The sequence below is a fragment of the Rana temporaria genome, chromosome 7 (assembly GCF_905171775.1).
Source record: "Rana temporaria chromosome 7, aRanTem1.1, whole genome shotgun sequence".
Taxonomy (NCBI): domain Eukaryota; kingdom Metazoa; phylum Chordata; class Amphibia; order Anura; family Ranidae; genus Rana; species Rana temporaria.
The window spans coordinates 180,252,925-180,268,976 of NC_053495.1; the positions used below are offsets into that span (position 1 = coordinate 180,252,925).

At 40.9% G+C, this 16,052-nt stretch overlaps 1 protein-coding gene across 1 annotated transcript in view; it reads left to right on the forward strand.

Annotated features, from left to right (window-relative positions):
- COL24A1 (collagen type XXIV alpha 1 chain) overlaps nt 1-16,052 on the forward strand; it is a 359,199-nt gene that overhangs the window by 330,131 nt on the left and 13,016 nt on the right. The window contains exons 48-55 of the mRNA XM_040360554.1: nt 30-137; nt 1,843-1,950; nt 2,880-2,933; nt 6,433-6,495; nt 7,528-7,581; nt 12,752-12,787; nt 15,239-15,274; nt 15,543-15,569. Coding sequence (XP_040216488.1) covers nt 30-137; nt 1,843-1,950; nt 2,880-2,933; nt 6,433-6,495; nt 7,528-7,581; nt 12,752-12,787; nt 15,239-15,274; nt 15,543-15,569 — 486 coding nt within the window. The remainder of the gene's footprint in view (nt 1-29; nt 138-1,842; nt 1,951-2,879; nt 2,934-6,432; nt 6,496-7,527; nt 7,582-12,751; nt 12,788-15,238; nt 15,275-15,542; nt 15,570-16,052) is intronic.

The following is a 16,052-nucleotide window of genomic DNA, read 5'->3' on the forward strand; positions in this document are numbered from 1 at the left end:
TGTTTCTTTCTGAACATTCATTTCTGCAGGGTGAAAAGGGCAATCCAGGGCTTTCTGGACTGGCTGGATTACCTGGTGGACAGGGGGGGAAAGGCATTCCTGGCATCCCAGGCAACACGGGAGCACCAGGACCTAAGGTATTAAAATATGTATGCATGTATATTTTTAATGGTGGGGTACACGATTACATTAATATTAAACTGATAATTTGATTTATAAATATTAGGATTGCATTAGGGGGGATTTACTAAAACTGGAAAGTGAAAAATCTGGTGCAACTCTGCATAGAAACCAATCAGCTTCCATGTTTTAATGTCCAAGCTTAACAGAACAAGCTGAATTTAGAAGCTGATTGGCTACTATGCACATCTGCACCAGATTCTGGGACCTGCAGTTTTATTACTATTGTTGTAGTAATTCACTGGAACACAAACTGTGGGATGGGAGTCAGAACAAGTGACATTTGTTTTAACGTGCTCTACTGTGCAAGCACACAGTACTGAAGGCGATAATGTGATAAATGAGCAGTATGCCCATCTTTTGAAGACTTTGGCTGATGTCAGACATGTTGCTCTACTGCTAGAGAAAAAAAAACTCCAGTGGTAGAATCACTAAGGAGCTTGCCTGTCTGTCCCTCTGTAGCCGAATGCAGAAAGGTGTCACTAGTCAAAATGCTGCTGAATCAAAATTGCTAGCAGTGGGAGCAACATTTCACTGCCTCGGCTACAGAGGCAGGGATTCCTTAGGGACAAGCAAGCAGCTTCTTAACAATCCTTTTGCTGCAATTTCAACAAGTTACCAGCCACAGGATTGCTAGTGGCAGAGTCGCTCGTCTGACATCAACCATACTGGCCAACTACAAGAAATGTCTGACCTCTGTGATTGCCAACAAGGGTTTTGCCACCAAGTTCTAAAGCCTCGTACACACGACCGAGGAACTCGACTGGCGAAACACATCGTTTTGCACGTCGAGTTCCTTGTGAGGCCGTTGAGAAACTCGACAAGCCAATTTTCTCCGTTCCCGTCAAGGAAATAGAGAACATGCTCTCTTTTTGGCTCGTCAAGTTTCTCGACAGTTTCCTCGACGAAAATGTACACACGACCGCTTTCCTCGGCAAAAAAATATCTCCCAGCAAGTTTCTTGCTGGTTTTTGCCGAGAAACTCGGTCGTGTGTACGAGGCTTAAGTCATGTATCGCGAAGGGGTCAAATACTTATTTCACTCATTATATTGCAAATCGATTTATAACATTTTTGAAATGGGGTGGGGTGGTGGGGGGGTTGGGTTGTTGTTATTCTGTCTCTCACTGTTAAAATAAACCTAGCATTAAAATTATAGACTGCCATTCCTTTGTCAGTTGGCATACTTTTTTCCCTCACTGTAGATCAAAAAAGTTTAAATTAAGTCTTAAAACTTAATTGGCACAGTTGTTCTGAGTCAATGTCACACTGATGCCAGTCATACAAGCCCGACATAGGCCCTAACATGGTTTAATTTGTTGATATTTCCATTTCCACTTCATCTGCCTTTATTTCTAGTTACATACTTGAGTGATATGATTCATTATATAACCATCCATGTCCTACATGAATGTAGAAAGAGACCATAGTTATTCTCAAATATGTAGATCATCTTGTACCACTAGATTGATTTGGCCTAATAAGAAGCCTGGAACAACTTCTTCCCTGCATTTACTCTTGGCACACCATTGCCAGTTGGCACACCATTGCCAATCATATGTGCAGTCTGCGTGTCTGTACCTTGGCTTGCTGTTTTGTATACTTTCAAAAATGTTATAAAGAAAGATTAAATACAAAATGTATTTCCATTCTACTTTTTCAGGGTGAATATGGACTGCGTGGTCATCCAGGAAAGCCAGGCTCAAGAGGTCTCCTTGGAAGTCAAGGGGATCAAGGGCAGAAGGGCGAGCCGGGCTTGAAGGGTCTTCTTGTAAGTGGAGCTTGTTTGTCTTTTACAGTATTGATAGGGAAGTGTTGGTTGAGCAATAAACCCCTCACGGTGTGTAAACCTATAGGTTCTGATATGTCCTGCAGACAACATTCATAAAAATTTTAGAAAGACAAAAGCACCACTGATTTAATTGAGAGTCAAGTTAGTGTTTATTAATCAAAATAGTGACTGTAAGAAGCAAATATGCATTAGGGGCATCACTGCCCCCCCCCTTCATCAGGGATTTAGTGATAAGAAAGAGTTGATAATTGGACCGGACTCTGTTAGGGCTCAAGTAAATATTCTTGCAAGTGTAATTTTTTAAATTGGTCATTAATAACGATCGTGTGTAGGCACCAGAGCATTTTTCTCAATGTGAAAAATGGCCATTAAAAATGAAGAAAATACTCTAATTTTGTGTAGGCTTTAACGACAGGCATTTTTTTTTCACGATCGTGTGTTTGCAAGGCAGGCTTGACAAGAATCACATCAAGAAAAACGTTTTTTCCATGACATTAAAAACGGTCGTGTGTACACGGCATAAGGACTCATTCAAATTCCCAGATTCCCAAGCTGTTAGGCCTCGTACACACGACCGAGTTTCTCGGCAAAAACCAGCAAGAAACTTGCTGGGATTTTTTTTTTTGCCGAGGAAACCAGTCGTGTGTACATTTTTCGACGTGGAAACTGTCGAGGATCCCGTCGAGCCAAAAATAGAGCATGTCTTCTTTTGCCTCGACGGGAGTGGAGAAACTTGCCTTGTCAAGTTCCTCGACAGCTTAACAAGGAACTCGACGAGGAAAACGATGTGTTTCGCCCGTCGAGTTCCTCGGTCGTGTGTACGAGTAGTGACTTGAACAAGCCTTTACATGTGCATGAAATAGTAATGATATCATAAAAACAAAATGTAATAAATTGTGGTTTTCTAGGGAGAAGATGGTGACCCAGGCCTAATGGGTTTTCAAGGTTTCCCAGGACCAACGGTATGGCTAAACATCATCATCCTGTTTTAGTTCCACTGCTGTTGAAAAAAAAAATGATTTTGCATGAAGATAAACTCTTTTCAATGTTCTCACAACATCACATAACCACTTAATTACTATTATACCTTACATCTCCACAGTCAATTAATTTCTCCATAGACAAGTCGATCCACCTACTCCTAGTGACTACATTTATGTCCCTTATGAAAACCCTAGACCAGTATAATGATAAAAATGAGAGAATCACAGAGGAACAATTTCCATGTTATGCCAAAATACACAGAATGATTGTATCTCTGCTTATCTTCCTCATTACTTATTCTGTCTTCCAGTTCATATTCATAAGCTGTTACTATTGCTGTAATATATGTTTGAGATATTATTGTATTGTTTGAAAGTTAATTATTGTGACTTTTTCGTATTTAGATGCTTTTTTGTGCCATATTTCCATTATTATAGAGAATATTCAGTAAAACCTTGGTTTGCGAGCATAATTCGTTCCAGAAACATGCTTGTAATCCAAAGCACTTGTTTATCAAAGCATTTTTTTACAGGGTATAAAAGAGAAGAGAGGCACCTCTGAGTGTAGCAATAAGTTGCTAAATGTTGTACTTTCATTAAATGTAACCATATTACTACACTGAGAGGCTCCTCTCTTCTTTTTTATACTCAGTTGTGACATGACACTACTCTTATATCAAGACATCGCTTGTATATCAAGGCAAAATGTATTAAAACAGTTTGCTTTTTTTGCAAAACGCTCTCAAACCAAGTTACTCTCAAACCAAGGTCTTAGGGCCAGATTCACAGTGGAGATACGACGGCGTATCTGCTGATACGCCGTCGTATCTCTGTTTCTATCTATGCGACTGATTCATAGAATCAGTTACGCATAGATAGCCATAAGATCCGACAGGTGTAATTGTTTTACACTGTCGGATCTTAAGATGCAATACCACGGCCGCCGCTGGGGGAGTTTGCGTTGGAAAACCAGCGTTGGGTATGCAAATTAGGAGTTTCCCGTTGCAAAGTTAGTCGTTTTTTTTGGTGCCTTAACTTTACACAGCAATCGTATTGCTGTATAAAGTATGGCCGTCGTTCCCGCGTCAAAATTTAAAAAATAACGTTGTTTACGTAATCCGTCCGGGAATACGGAATTACGTCGCCGTTCGAAAAAATGACGTCACGGCGTGCAATGCACGGCGGGAGTTCGGAAACGGAGCATGCGCGGTTGGTCCGGCGCGGGAGCGCGCCTAATTTAAATGGCACACGCCCATTTAAATTGGCCCGCCTTGCGCCGGAGGCTGCCGGCGTAGGTTTTCATTGCAAGTCCTTTTTGAATCAGGCACTTGCGATGAAAAATTGGGGCGGTGTAACGTATCTACGATACGTTACGCCGCCGCTGCCCTGTGTGAATCTGGCCCTTAGTCTATACAGATTTTTAGATTAGCCAGTAGAAGGAGATTAGTTTTCACTTTAGTCACTCAGCCTCCTGGATAGGTAACTGTTGAGATAACGAGACTGATTCACTAAAGAAGTTTTGGAATCTTTACCTAAAGGATAACCCTGCTTTCGTAGGATGTAAATATAGCAAATTTAAAAAATATATATACCGCACATATACATTATCTCACAAAAGTGAGTACACCCCTCACATATTTGTAAATATTTTATTATATCTTTTCATGTGACAACACTGAAGAAATGACACTTTGCTACAATGTAAAGTAGTGAGTGTACAGCTTGTATAACAGTGTAAATTTGCTGTCCCCTCAAAATAACTCAACACACAGCCATTAATGTCTAAACCGCTGGCAACAAATGTCAGTACACCCCTAAGTAAAAATGTCCAAATTGGGCCCAAAGTGTCAATATTTTGTGTGGCCACCATTATTTTCCAGCTCTGCCTTAACCCTCTTGGGCATGGAGTTCAGTGGCAACCTGTTCTGGTGGAGTCCTCTTCCACTCCTCCATGACAACCTCAAGGAGCTGGTGGATGTTAGAGACCTTGCGCTCCTCCACCTTCCATTTAAGGATGCCCCATAGATGCTCAATAGGGTTTAGGTCTGACGACATGCCTGGCCAGTCCATCACCTTTACCCTCAGCTTCTTTAACAAGGCAGTGGTCATCTTGGAGGTGTGTTTGGGGGTCGTTATCATGTTGGAATACTGCCCTGCGGCCCTGCAAGTTTCTTCAGCGTAAAAATGAGTAGGAATCTACGTTTGTTAAAATGCTTGCAATGTACATTGATCACTCAGAGAAGGTTTCACAACAAAAATCTTTACTCTTTAAAAATTGGGTAAATATTCACTTCAAATTACCAGCAAATTAAAAGCAAATTCTTGTTAACTTTGAATACCCAATCCTTTGCAGATGTTTTTCCCTTGATTGGATAATTAACTTGTATGTTTACGCATTTGTTTGACTGAAGATTCTCAATAACTTTAAAGTGACTGTAAAGTCTCTTAAAAAAATATGTTTTACTTACCTGCTCTATGCAAAGGTTTTGAACAGAGTAACCTCGATCCTCCCCTTCTGGGGTTCCCCTGGCTCCTCCCCCCAGCTGAGTGAGCACACAGTGCGACTCAGCCCTGCTCCGCCCCCTTCCATGTCACTGGATTTGATCGACAGCAACAGGAGCCAGTGGCTCCTGCTGCTCCAATTGAATCCAGTGAGGATGGAGAGAGAGCATTGCTGCTGCTCTTGGGCACAGCGCTGGATCGAGATCAGGGTCAGGTAATTATTTAATGGGGGGAGGATCCTGGCTGAGCTGCACCCAAAGTTTTTTTTACCTTAGGGTTAGCTAAGGTAAAAAAATTGCCTTTTCAACTACTTTAATAAATAGGGAGTTCATTGTTTTTCATGAGTCAGAACATAATGAGGCTGAAATTGAGGGAGATGAACAGTATGGTACATCCATTGTGATGCACTAAGAAGTAGGAAGCAGAGCCTTCATTGGTATTGAGCAAATATGGCTGCTCTCATGTACAAATATAGTTACAAACTATATAAAGAAGAAAGGTTTTATGACGCTAACACACACTGAAAAGATGATTTTTTAAAGCTAATCATGTTCACATGTACGGCTAAAACTCCATTAAAAGACTGTAGCTTGCCATAGATGTTGGCCTAACTATTGTGTTTGCATAAACAATAAAACAATAGTTATAATGAAAAGATTTAAAACATTACACATACATCAAAAATAAAATTGGCTAAGATTATCAGACCATGGGTGATCATCGCATGCAAACCACATAAAACTTTTATCAGGACCTCTTGGCTGGTTGTCCTGTTTTTTTTTGGAAGAATGTTAGTAGCAAGCAATCAGATTTTACATTCCACTTTATCAAAAAACGAATTCTGTTTCTTCGCTTTGGGCAACAACAAGTTTAACAAAACAGTACCATTGGAAATGTTTTTACTTCTTATTTCTTCTGTATATGTGGTTTTGTGTGTGTTTTTATTTACATGGAACTTTATGACTCATATTTCCAGGGTCCAGATGGTGACATCGGTCTAGTTGGCATTGTTGGCCCCAAAGGTCCAGCAGGGCAAGCTGTAAGTGACACACAATGTTTTTCCTTCTATAGATGTCTTGTTTGTTGCTTATCTAATAGATAGAAAAGTACACTGTTATTATTATTATTGTTCAGGATTTATATAATGCCAACAGTTTGGGCAGTGCTTTACAATATAAAGGGAGTCAGTACAGGTACAATACAATTCAATGCAAGAGGGTTAGGAGGGCTCTGCTCCTGAGCATTTACAATCCAAATCGAGGCCCGGATTCAGAAACAACTTACGACGGCGTATCTCCAGATACGCCGTCGTAAGTCTGAATCCGGGCCGTCGTATCTTGGCGCCTGATTCAAAGAATCAGATACGCCAGAATTTGTCTAAGATACGACTGACGTAAGTCTCTTACGCCGTCGTATCTTAGGTGCATATTTACGCTGGCCGCTAGGGGCGCTTCCGTAGATTTACGCGTAGAATATGCAAATAAGCTAGAAACGCCAATTCACAAACGCACTTGCGCCCGGCGCATTGATATACGTCGTTTACGTAAGGCGTATGACCGGTGTAAAGTTACCCCTGCTATATGAGGCGCAGGCAATGTTAAGTATGGACTTCGGAACAGCGTCGAATTTTCCGTCGTTTACGTCGTTTGCGTAAGTCGTACGCGAATAGGGCTGTGCGTAAGTTACGTTCACGTCGAAAGAATTAAGTATTTGCGACGTGATTCTGAGCATGCGCATTGGGATACGTCCACGGACGGCGCATGCGCCGTTCGTTCAGCCCCTCATTTGCATGGGGTCACGGTTCATTATAATAAAACACGCCCACTGCCAACCTACTTTGAATTACGCGGGCTTACGCCGGCCCATATATGCTGCACCGCCGTAACTTAGGGCGCAAGTTGTTTCTAAATACGGTACTCGCCACTCTATAGTACGGCGGCGTAGCGTATGTGAGATGCGCTACGCCCGCATAAAGTTACGCCATTCTCTCTGAATCCGGGCCCTAATCTATATATCCATTCTTCTCTTATTGGATTATTATGCTGATGAGTATTTTTCTGATTTTGTACAGGGGAACAGTGGTCCACATGGACCTGGTGGAATAATTGGACCTACAGGTGCTCTGGTGAGTATCACAGCATAAAGTATTATCTGTATTTTGTATAAATATGGTGCATTTTTCACAAACTTTTAGAGACTGGATGTGGATAGCATGCAGTTATAGTAAGATATATCCTATATAAGATCATTCTTTGTTGTTTCTAAAAGTGGAGGAACTGGACAAAATGTACTTAGTGAGTGGTGAGTGGCCCTGGTGGCCTTGCTCCATTCGTCAAGAGTCAAGTGTTCGATCAACTTTTGTTGAAGGGACCTGCCAGAAAATGTTTGGCCTAACAGCAGCCATCCAATCGGATAAAGCAGTTGTTCAAGGTTTTTCTTTTTTTTTAACTGGTGAGTTGTTCAGGTATTTTGACAGCCAGTAGGGCGAGCTGTCAAAAAACAAAACATGTACAATGTGGATGGAGGAATCTGTGGGCTAAATGAAAAGATATGTGAGTGGCCAGCTTTAGCCATTAATTGGGTTCCTACTTTTAATTTTACCTTATAATCTGCACTGGAATAATTGACAGGCTTTTAAATTCTCATTATTATAATTTGCAAAAAATGTTCAGTTTTCCTTATTTTTTTAAGCCGAACACAAGGCACAATATACAAATGTACCACTATGGCTGTATTCATTAAATGCCACTTTTTAAGATTAAACTAGCAAGGTACCTACATTTGACTTGATATCGGCCTCCTGCAATCCCCTGGGAGCCAATCAGATGTGCTGCATGCAAATGTGTTGTCAAGGAACATGCTAATAGGAGGCGAGAGCAGAAGAAATAGAGGGATGAACTCATCTCTTTCTTAAATAACATCCCTGGTGGTAAGCCCGAGTGTGGCTCAGTGTTAAATCTCAGTACCATTAGTGGTAACCCCGAACAACACTCGGGATTGTATCTCAGGATCCTGGTCATGGTTACTTACCTTGTCTACAGGCTCCTGCGATGTCCCCCCACTGTGTCTGCAGGGTGTGTCCTCCGTCCGATGCTTCTGTGTGCCAGGCTCCGTTCCCTGCGAGTGTCGTGATGCATGGGGGCGGAGCCTGGTGGCAAATTCAAAAAGTACAAGATTAATAACACATACTGTACTCTGTAATCTTATAGATTACATTACTGCATGAAATCATTTCACCTCCCTTTTGTCCCTAGTGCTTTGTCCGGTGCCCTGCATGCACTTTTACATTATATATACTGTTCTTTCTGCCTGGAAACTTGAGATTGTCCATGGCAACCAAAAAGGGTCCCTTTACGTCAAAAGCAGTTTTAGACCTAGAAAACAGCGATAATAAATTAGAACACTTGCAGAATTGATCAATAGTGAATCTTGGGGAAATTCATTTTATTTTTTGTATTTTTTTTATAATTATTCATAGTTATTTATTATATTATAATTTATGATTTTGTGTTTCAAACTTTATCATACCCGGGATGTCTACTAGACTCTTGTTTGGTCAATTTTCGGTGTGTTATTACTAGGAATTACAGGCCTACAATATAAAACGCCAATTTTCTATGCAAATCAATTGTACCGCTTTGAGACGCAAAAATCTGACATAATCATACCTCCAGCATGGTTAAAAGACTAGAGAGAGCACACCACTGTATTCCTTTACTGTAAGTGGTGTCATCCACCTGAGGCTGTGCTGTGTAAATATCGGGATGAATAGAAATACAAATCATTCGTGCATTCTGCTTTTTGTCTGAAGTTCAGCTTAAAATAATTTGCTATAGCAAATGTGTTTCCTATTTTAATAAACCAAAATATTTCAAGTGCGGAATGCTGATAATGTTAAACAAAATTTTATTGTTATAGCATAATATAGCAAGAAGAACTAGGCATGTCTGTGTATACATATAATGACATATTGATTGTTTCCCTAACAATGTGGAACAATTCAGTAGCTAAGTACAGAGTACACTTATTTGGCATAGTATCTCACTCAGAGTGCAGTCCCAACATACTTCTTGTACAACATACATAGTTGCTGCTCAGATGGTCCAAAATGTTACACAAGAGTATTCGCACATTGCCATTGATGTTTTTCACCTGTGATATTCGGTGCTAAAGTTCAATAAAAGTAGTATTTTATTTAGAATATGTTGCATGCTTCCCATTTCGTAACAACTGTACATATTTCTGCACTTTTCTTACGAGATTAATTTTTAATATTTATGTAGCGTGCTTATACAGGCTCGTAGTCTGCTGTTAATGGCATCCTTACACCAAAAATATAAAAGTTAGCCTTGAGATTCATATGTAGCACCCTCCTAGATAGGCTGCTAGGTATATTTCATTTTTGTCTCCTTCTGAAATCAAGGAAGCAGTAATTACTTGTACTGGTCGGTTTCCCAGGTTGGGTGTTCGGTTGTTTTCCCCTGCCTCTTAAAGAAGCTTCCAGAGTTTACAGAGGGAAGTGCAACCCCTCAGTCTGAATATTTATCATGCCCTGGCCAATCCCTCGGGAGGTGTGCCCAGAAGGGTGCTTGGGAGCTCATAATTAATAGTCTAGAGCAGTGATGGTGAACCTTGGCACCCCAGATATTTTGGAACTACATTTCCCATGATGCTCATGCACTCTGCAGTGAAGCTGAGCACCATGGGAAATGTAGTTCCAAAACATCTGGGGGGCCAAGGTTCACCATCACTGCTCTAAACTGTGCTGCTGTTCTGTGAGGTCTTGGTTGTGGCAAAACCTGAAGACCTGGATCCATTTTGAAACTGGCTGCAGGACTTAACCAAGGGAACCTGAAACAGAGAAGGCTAGCCTTACTCCCTGGACCATATCCATCAGAAGCTGGAAGGTGGCAGCTTTCCAGGAGACTTGCAAGTACTGACCTTAAGGTGACTGTGTGTTTTGGAGGTGTAAGAGCCAGAAGCAGCTTAGACTGAGATAGTTTCCCCCTGGATTACTGTACATTCAGTGTTGAAATCCTTCAAGCAACAAATCTCAAAAAGACATCCCATAGACCAGTGATGGCGAACCTTTGCACCCCAGATGTTTTGGAACTACATTTCCCATGATGCTCATTGACTTAAGCCAGTGTTTCCCAACTCCAGTCCTCAAGGCACACCAACAGGTCATGTTTTCAGGCTTTCCATTATTTTGCACAGGTGATTTGATCAGTTTCACTGCCTTAGTAATTACCACAGCCGTTTCATCTGAAAATCCTGAAAACATGACCTGTTGGTGTGCCTTGAGGACTGGAGTTGGGAAACACTGACTTAAGCCACAGTGTGTGGATTGTTGCTTGGGTGACTGATGGCCTCTGTACTGTTGGGGAAAAACTAGCTCTTATATCAACGGCCCCTTTTTGGGGTTAGTTCTATGCATCAGTGAATATGGCCTATCTGCTCAGCACTTCTTATTTCCTTTGAGGCATTAAAGCTTATCCCTTTCCCTTTATCCCTTTCCTTTTTTTTGGTAATCTGGTGATTCTGGAACAAACATTCTGGTGTGAGAGGCAAATCATTATGTCTCTACAGCCTTCGGGTTCCCAGCCTGCCTTTGAAGCAGCCTCACCACCAAGAGCAGTTGCATAATAACTTTTTAAATGAATATATGACCTCTGTTTTTCCAATTTCAGATTTATAACTTGGACTGATTTAACCAATAAAAGCCAATATTTGCTGCCTACATCCCCTACATCTAGTAGGTTAGCGCTGAGTTGCACACTCCAAGTGTGTTTTCTCCTCTTTTGATACATTCTGGTGATGCTGGAACATCTTTCTAGCCGCTTCTCACTTCTCACACTGCTTTTCACTAATGTAAAAAATTCTTGTACTTTTTTTTGTTTGCTATCACCAATCAGATTTAAAGTGGAAGTTCGGTCTAAACGTATCTAAGCCTAAATCTAATCCCACCCCCATGCTAAGCCCTATTTTAACTACTCTGTAAAGGAATGATATATATATATTGTATACTTACTAATCTAAGGGTACTCCGGTCCAGTCACATGATCTCCCAGGTGGCCAGCTTCAGGGTCGCCACTCATAGACTTACTATTGGGCATCAATTGTTCAATGTCCCTTCTCTACACTGAAGCTGGTGCTGGGAAACAATCACATGATCAGACAAGGTTACCTATAGGCCCCTTTCACACTGAGGCGTTTTTCCAGCGTTATTCAAGTGTTTTTCAAGCATTATTCGAGCAAAGCCTCATCTGCAATCCCAATGTGCTGGTAAAGCACCGCTAAGACCCCAAAGTTTTAGGGCGTTTTTGCAGTGCCTCAGTGTGAAAGGGTAAGGCATTTTTACAGCGCGCTTCATTTCAATGGAGAGGGGCGTTTTTGGAGCATTTTTTTCAGCGCCCAAAAGCTGCTCCAAAGATGCTGCTTGCAGGACTCAGTGTGAAAGGGTCCATTGAGATGCATGGAGAGCGTATTACGAGCATTTTAATAGCACTATTTTTAACTCTAAAGCGCTGTAAAAACGCTTCAGTGTGAAAGGAGTCTAAGATCAAGTAAATATATATATATCTTTCCTTTACAGGGTATTTAGAATAGGGCTTAGAATGTGGGTGGGAGCAGGTTTAAACTTAAATTTAGACCGGACTTCCACTTTAAACATACCTACCTTGGAAAGCTGAATGTGATTTAAGAAGCAAAAAGAAATTAAGTTGCATAGCACTTGCTTCAAGAATTACACTCCTGTTCCCCTCTTCTGACCCTGTTAGGTGGTTGGTGTCGGCTGTGGATGCATTAGATTGATATAGGACTCAGAATATTGCAAACTAAGTAGACTTTCTGATTTTAGCACAGGTGGTTGTGGGAATACATTATCAGCTCACTGATTGGTTTTACTTGAGGCTTGTACAGGCTTATTAATTATGAAACAAACCCTCCTATCCTTTTTTACTGCAAAGGAAGCTTCCGTTTGATCTGCAGTTGCTATGGTGCTGCACATGTGATCAGTTATGACACCAGCCATTTGATGGCTTGACAGTTTGGTTGAGAGCACAAGCAATTGTGATAGCTATCAGTCATGGCATGTCTTAAATGTAACTGTTTTTGGAAACCATTAAATCGATGGGTTTAGTTCTGTTTTAAGATACTTGCTTAATCTGGATGCAGTCTAAAATATTTCTAATAAGAGAAATAGAGTTACCGAGTCCATGCAAAAAAACGGTGTTGAACACATATTATTAGCCTTTGGTTTTAAAAAAGTATAACATTTTTATTATTTATTTTAGGGAAGTCGTGGCGAAAAGGGCTCCAGGGGGGAAATGGTAAGCCAACACATTTATGTGACAATGCGATAATTAAATAAAATCATCTATAAGAAAGTAAACTGTAACAAAGCTGTGTAAGCAAGGGCTAATCATCACTATTTGAATCGGTTGCTGTTATGAATACTGTTGAAGACTTTAGTTGCCTAACTGAATACAACCTCAATTCCCAAAAAGTTGGGATGTACATAAAAACACAGAGATGAAGCATGACATCAAGTGGCACCACATCCCCATATACATGAACAAAAAGAAGGAAAAAATAAGAAAATGGGGATTTTTTTAGGTATCAAATAAAACTGCAGGAAAAGAACTCACAACAAATGTGTTAACAATAAAAACATTTTATTGATTACAATTAATATTAAAAACACATAATAAAAAAACACCATAAGGTGTAGAGCATTTACGTCCCCTAAGGCCTCGTACACACGATAGGTTAACCAGAGGACAACGGTCTGAAGGACCGTTTTCATCAGTCCAAACCGATCATGTGTAGGCCCCATAGGTTATTTAACCTTAGGTTAAAAAAATGAGAACTTTCTTTAAAATTTAACCTATGGACTGGTAACCGATAGGTCAAAACCGATCGTTAGTATGCAAAACCATCGGTTAAAAACCCGTGCATGCTCAGAATCAAGTCGACGCATGCTTGGAAGCATTGAACTTTGTTTTTTTCAGCACGTCGTTGTGTTTTACGTCACTGTGTTCTGACACGATCGTTTTTTTAACTGATGGTGTGTAGGCACGACGGACCATCAGTCAGCTTCATAGGTTAACCTAAGACAACGGTCCTTCAGACCGTTGTCCTCTGGTTAACCTATCGTGTGTACAAGGCCTAATAGAACCTTTCTCAACCTTTTCAACACAGAGGAACCCTTAAAATAACTTTCTGGTCTCAAGGAACCCCTGCTAAAAATTACTACATAATGCAGTAGTGTGATGGTCAGTGGAAAGAATGCCTAGCAACCTCTGGATTCCACGGAACCCTGGTTGAGAAACCCTGTCCTAATATATATCACTGTTAGCCTCTGCTGGCAAAACAGACCTCCTATCATTAATATACCAATATCACAATATATGAATATAAATATGACTTATACAGCATTTTTTGTATGTGGGAAGGAGGTTTTGCAGCTGTGTACTGTGCAGATGAGTAATCAAGGGTCCCAACGCGTTTCACAGTCTGTTACTTCCTCAGGAGATGATAAAATACAATACTGTATAACTGGCACTCATTCTACACTTTTTTGGTGTATCTAAATCTGCTAGTCCATCTAACACTCCCCTCTCTCCAAACTGGCAATGCTGTTGTCCAAAGGTGCCACTGTAAAAGAATGAAAAGAGGGCGCACCAACCTTGCACATTACCCAAGTGATGTTTATTAAAATCAAAAAGAAGGAAACATACTCACAAACAAGGTCACCAGGACTGTGTCCAACACACCAGAGGACCTTCCAGATGTCTGACACGTTTCAAGGGGAGATCTCCTCTTCCTCAGGGCTCTGAGGAAGATTGGATCTCCCCTTCGAAACGCATCAGCCACCTAGAAGGTCCTCTGGCGTGTTGGACACAGTCCTTGTGACCTGGTTGCTTTTTGTCCATTGTTGACTTTGATATGCTTTTACAATCCACTTGTTTGTGAGCATGTTTCCTTCTTTTTGATTATAATAAACATCACTTGGGTAATGCGCAACGTTGGTGCGCCCTCTTTTCATTCTTTTACAGTGTTTCGGTTGAGTATTCCCTGACCCTTGGAAGGCAGCAAGGCCTGTGCATGTACTGGGAGCCATAGGAATTCCAGGCTTCTTCCATTGCCATCGCACCACTGTTGAGCGCAGGAGATTTTGTTTGACTGTACAAAGGTGCCCCCTGTGCTCTGTCATCCAGAGTGGGGGGCACTCCAATAAAGGAGGTGTTTTACTGGCCAGATCACCAGGTGAATACAGAGGGGAACAATTCCCTAAAATAAAATAATGCAGCTACCACATCTAATGCCTGTTAAGGGTTTGGGTTTAAAACAGTTTTAATTGTCAATAATTAGCCAATGTATGGGCTTGTACTGACTTTTTGGCTATCAAACAGCCAGGTAAGAAGGTCAAATAAGGACAGTGTTGGTATTTGTTGGAAGTACTCAACCATCTGCTCCTGCTGTTCCTACACAATGTGAGACTTGGCTGTGCATTCCAAGCACTCTTGGATGGCAAAAACAGTTGCAGATTTGCCCACCTGTTATCAGTTGAAAATCTTGAGTTGTTGGGTTGCCCAATCTGCCTAAGTACTGTATGTTCAGCTTAATGTTAAATGTGATAAATATCTGCCAGATCTGAATTAAGCATCAATATCTGAAAATTCCCTGTCTTTTATTCTTCACATCTCCGTTATGATTATGATCATTAGATGATTATTACAATTTATGGTTACAATTCTGTTTGTTTTCTGTCTTATTAGGGACCTCAAGGACCAAGAGGGCAGCCCGGTCCTCCTGTAAGTATAACATACCACATAATGGGCATCATACCACTAATTATCAGTACACTCAGCTGTCTGTGTGGTCTCCCAACAACCCACCAGACTTGTCCTGGAATTTAAACCTTGGAATCTGATTGGGTGTTGGCGAGGCAGCACAGACAGAACTAACACTGTGAGAGTTGTGTTCAGTAGCCCAGATAGAGATTTTATTTGCAAATATTATTAGACGGTTATTCATATTTAATAAATGCATTTTCTTTAACCATATATCTTCTTGTTTTAGGGTCCACCGGGTGCTCCAGGGCAAACCGTAAGTTAAACGCTAAATGTCAAAATGTCTTCTTTATCCCTTAGGATTCGTTTACACTAGTGTTGCTCTCCTAAAAAGTGATCCACAGCGGAAATTTGCATAGCAGGAGATTGTGACCAGCTCTCTATGGAACCGGTTCACACATCTCCGTAGCGGCTCCGGTGCGAATTGTACAGAGGTCCTGTGCGTCTTTTGGTCCGTTTCAGGTCCCAACGTCAGCCCAAAATTTGGGCTGAAATCGGACCTGATACGGTGAATGGAGACTCCTGCTGTGAGCAAATTTTGTATGATTTTTTAAAATTTGCACTTTTACTTATAAATTTGACTTTACTTATAAGATGTAGACCAGTCATAAACAGCCCAATGAAAATAATGCTTGATATTTTTATCAATATCAATACAATAAGCTGCACGTATACCTATATGCCTATACTAGAAGGGAGTTATCGGTGTCTATCTTATGTAGTGCCACATCCAAATAAA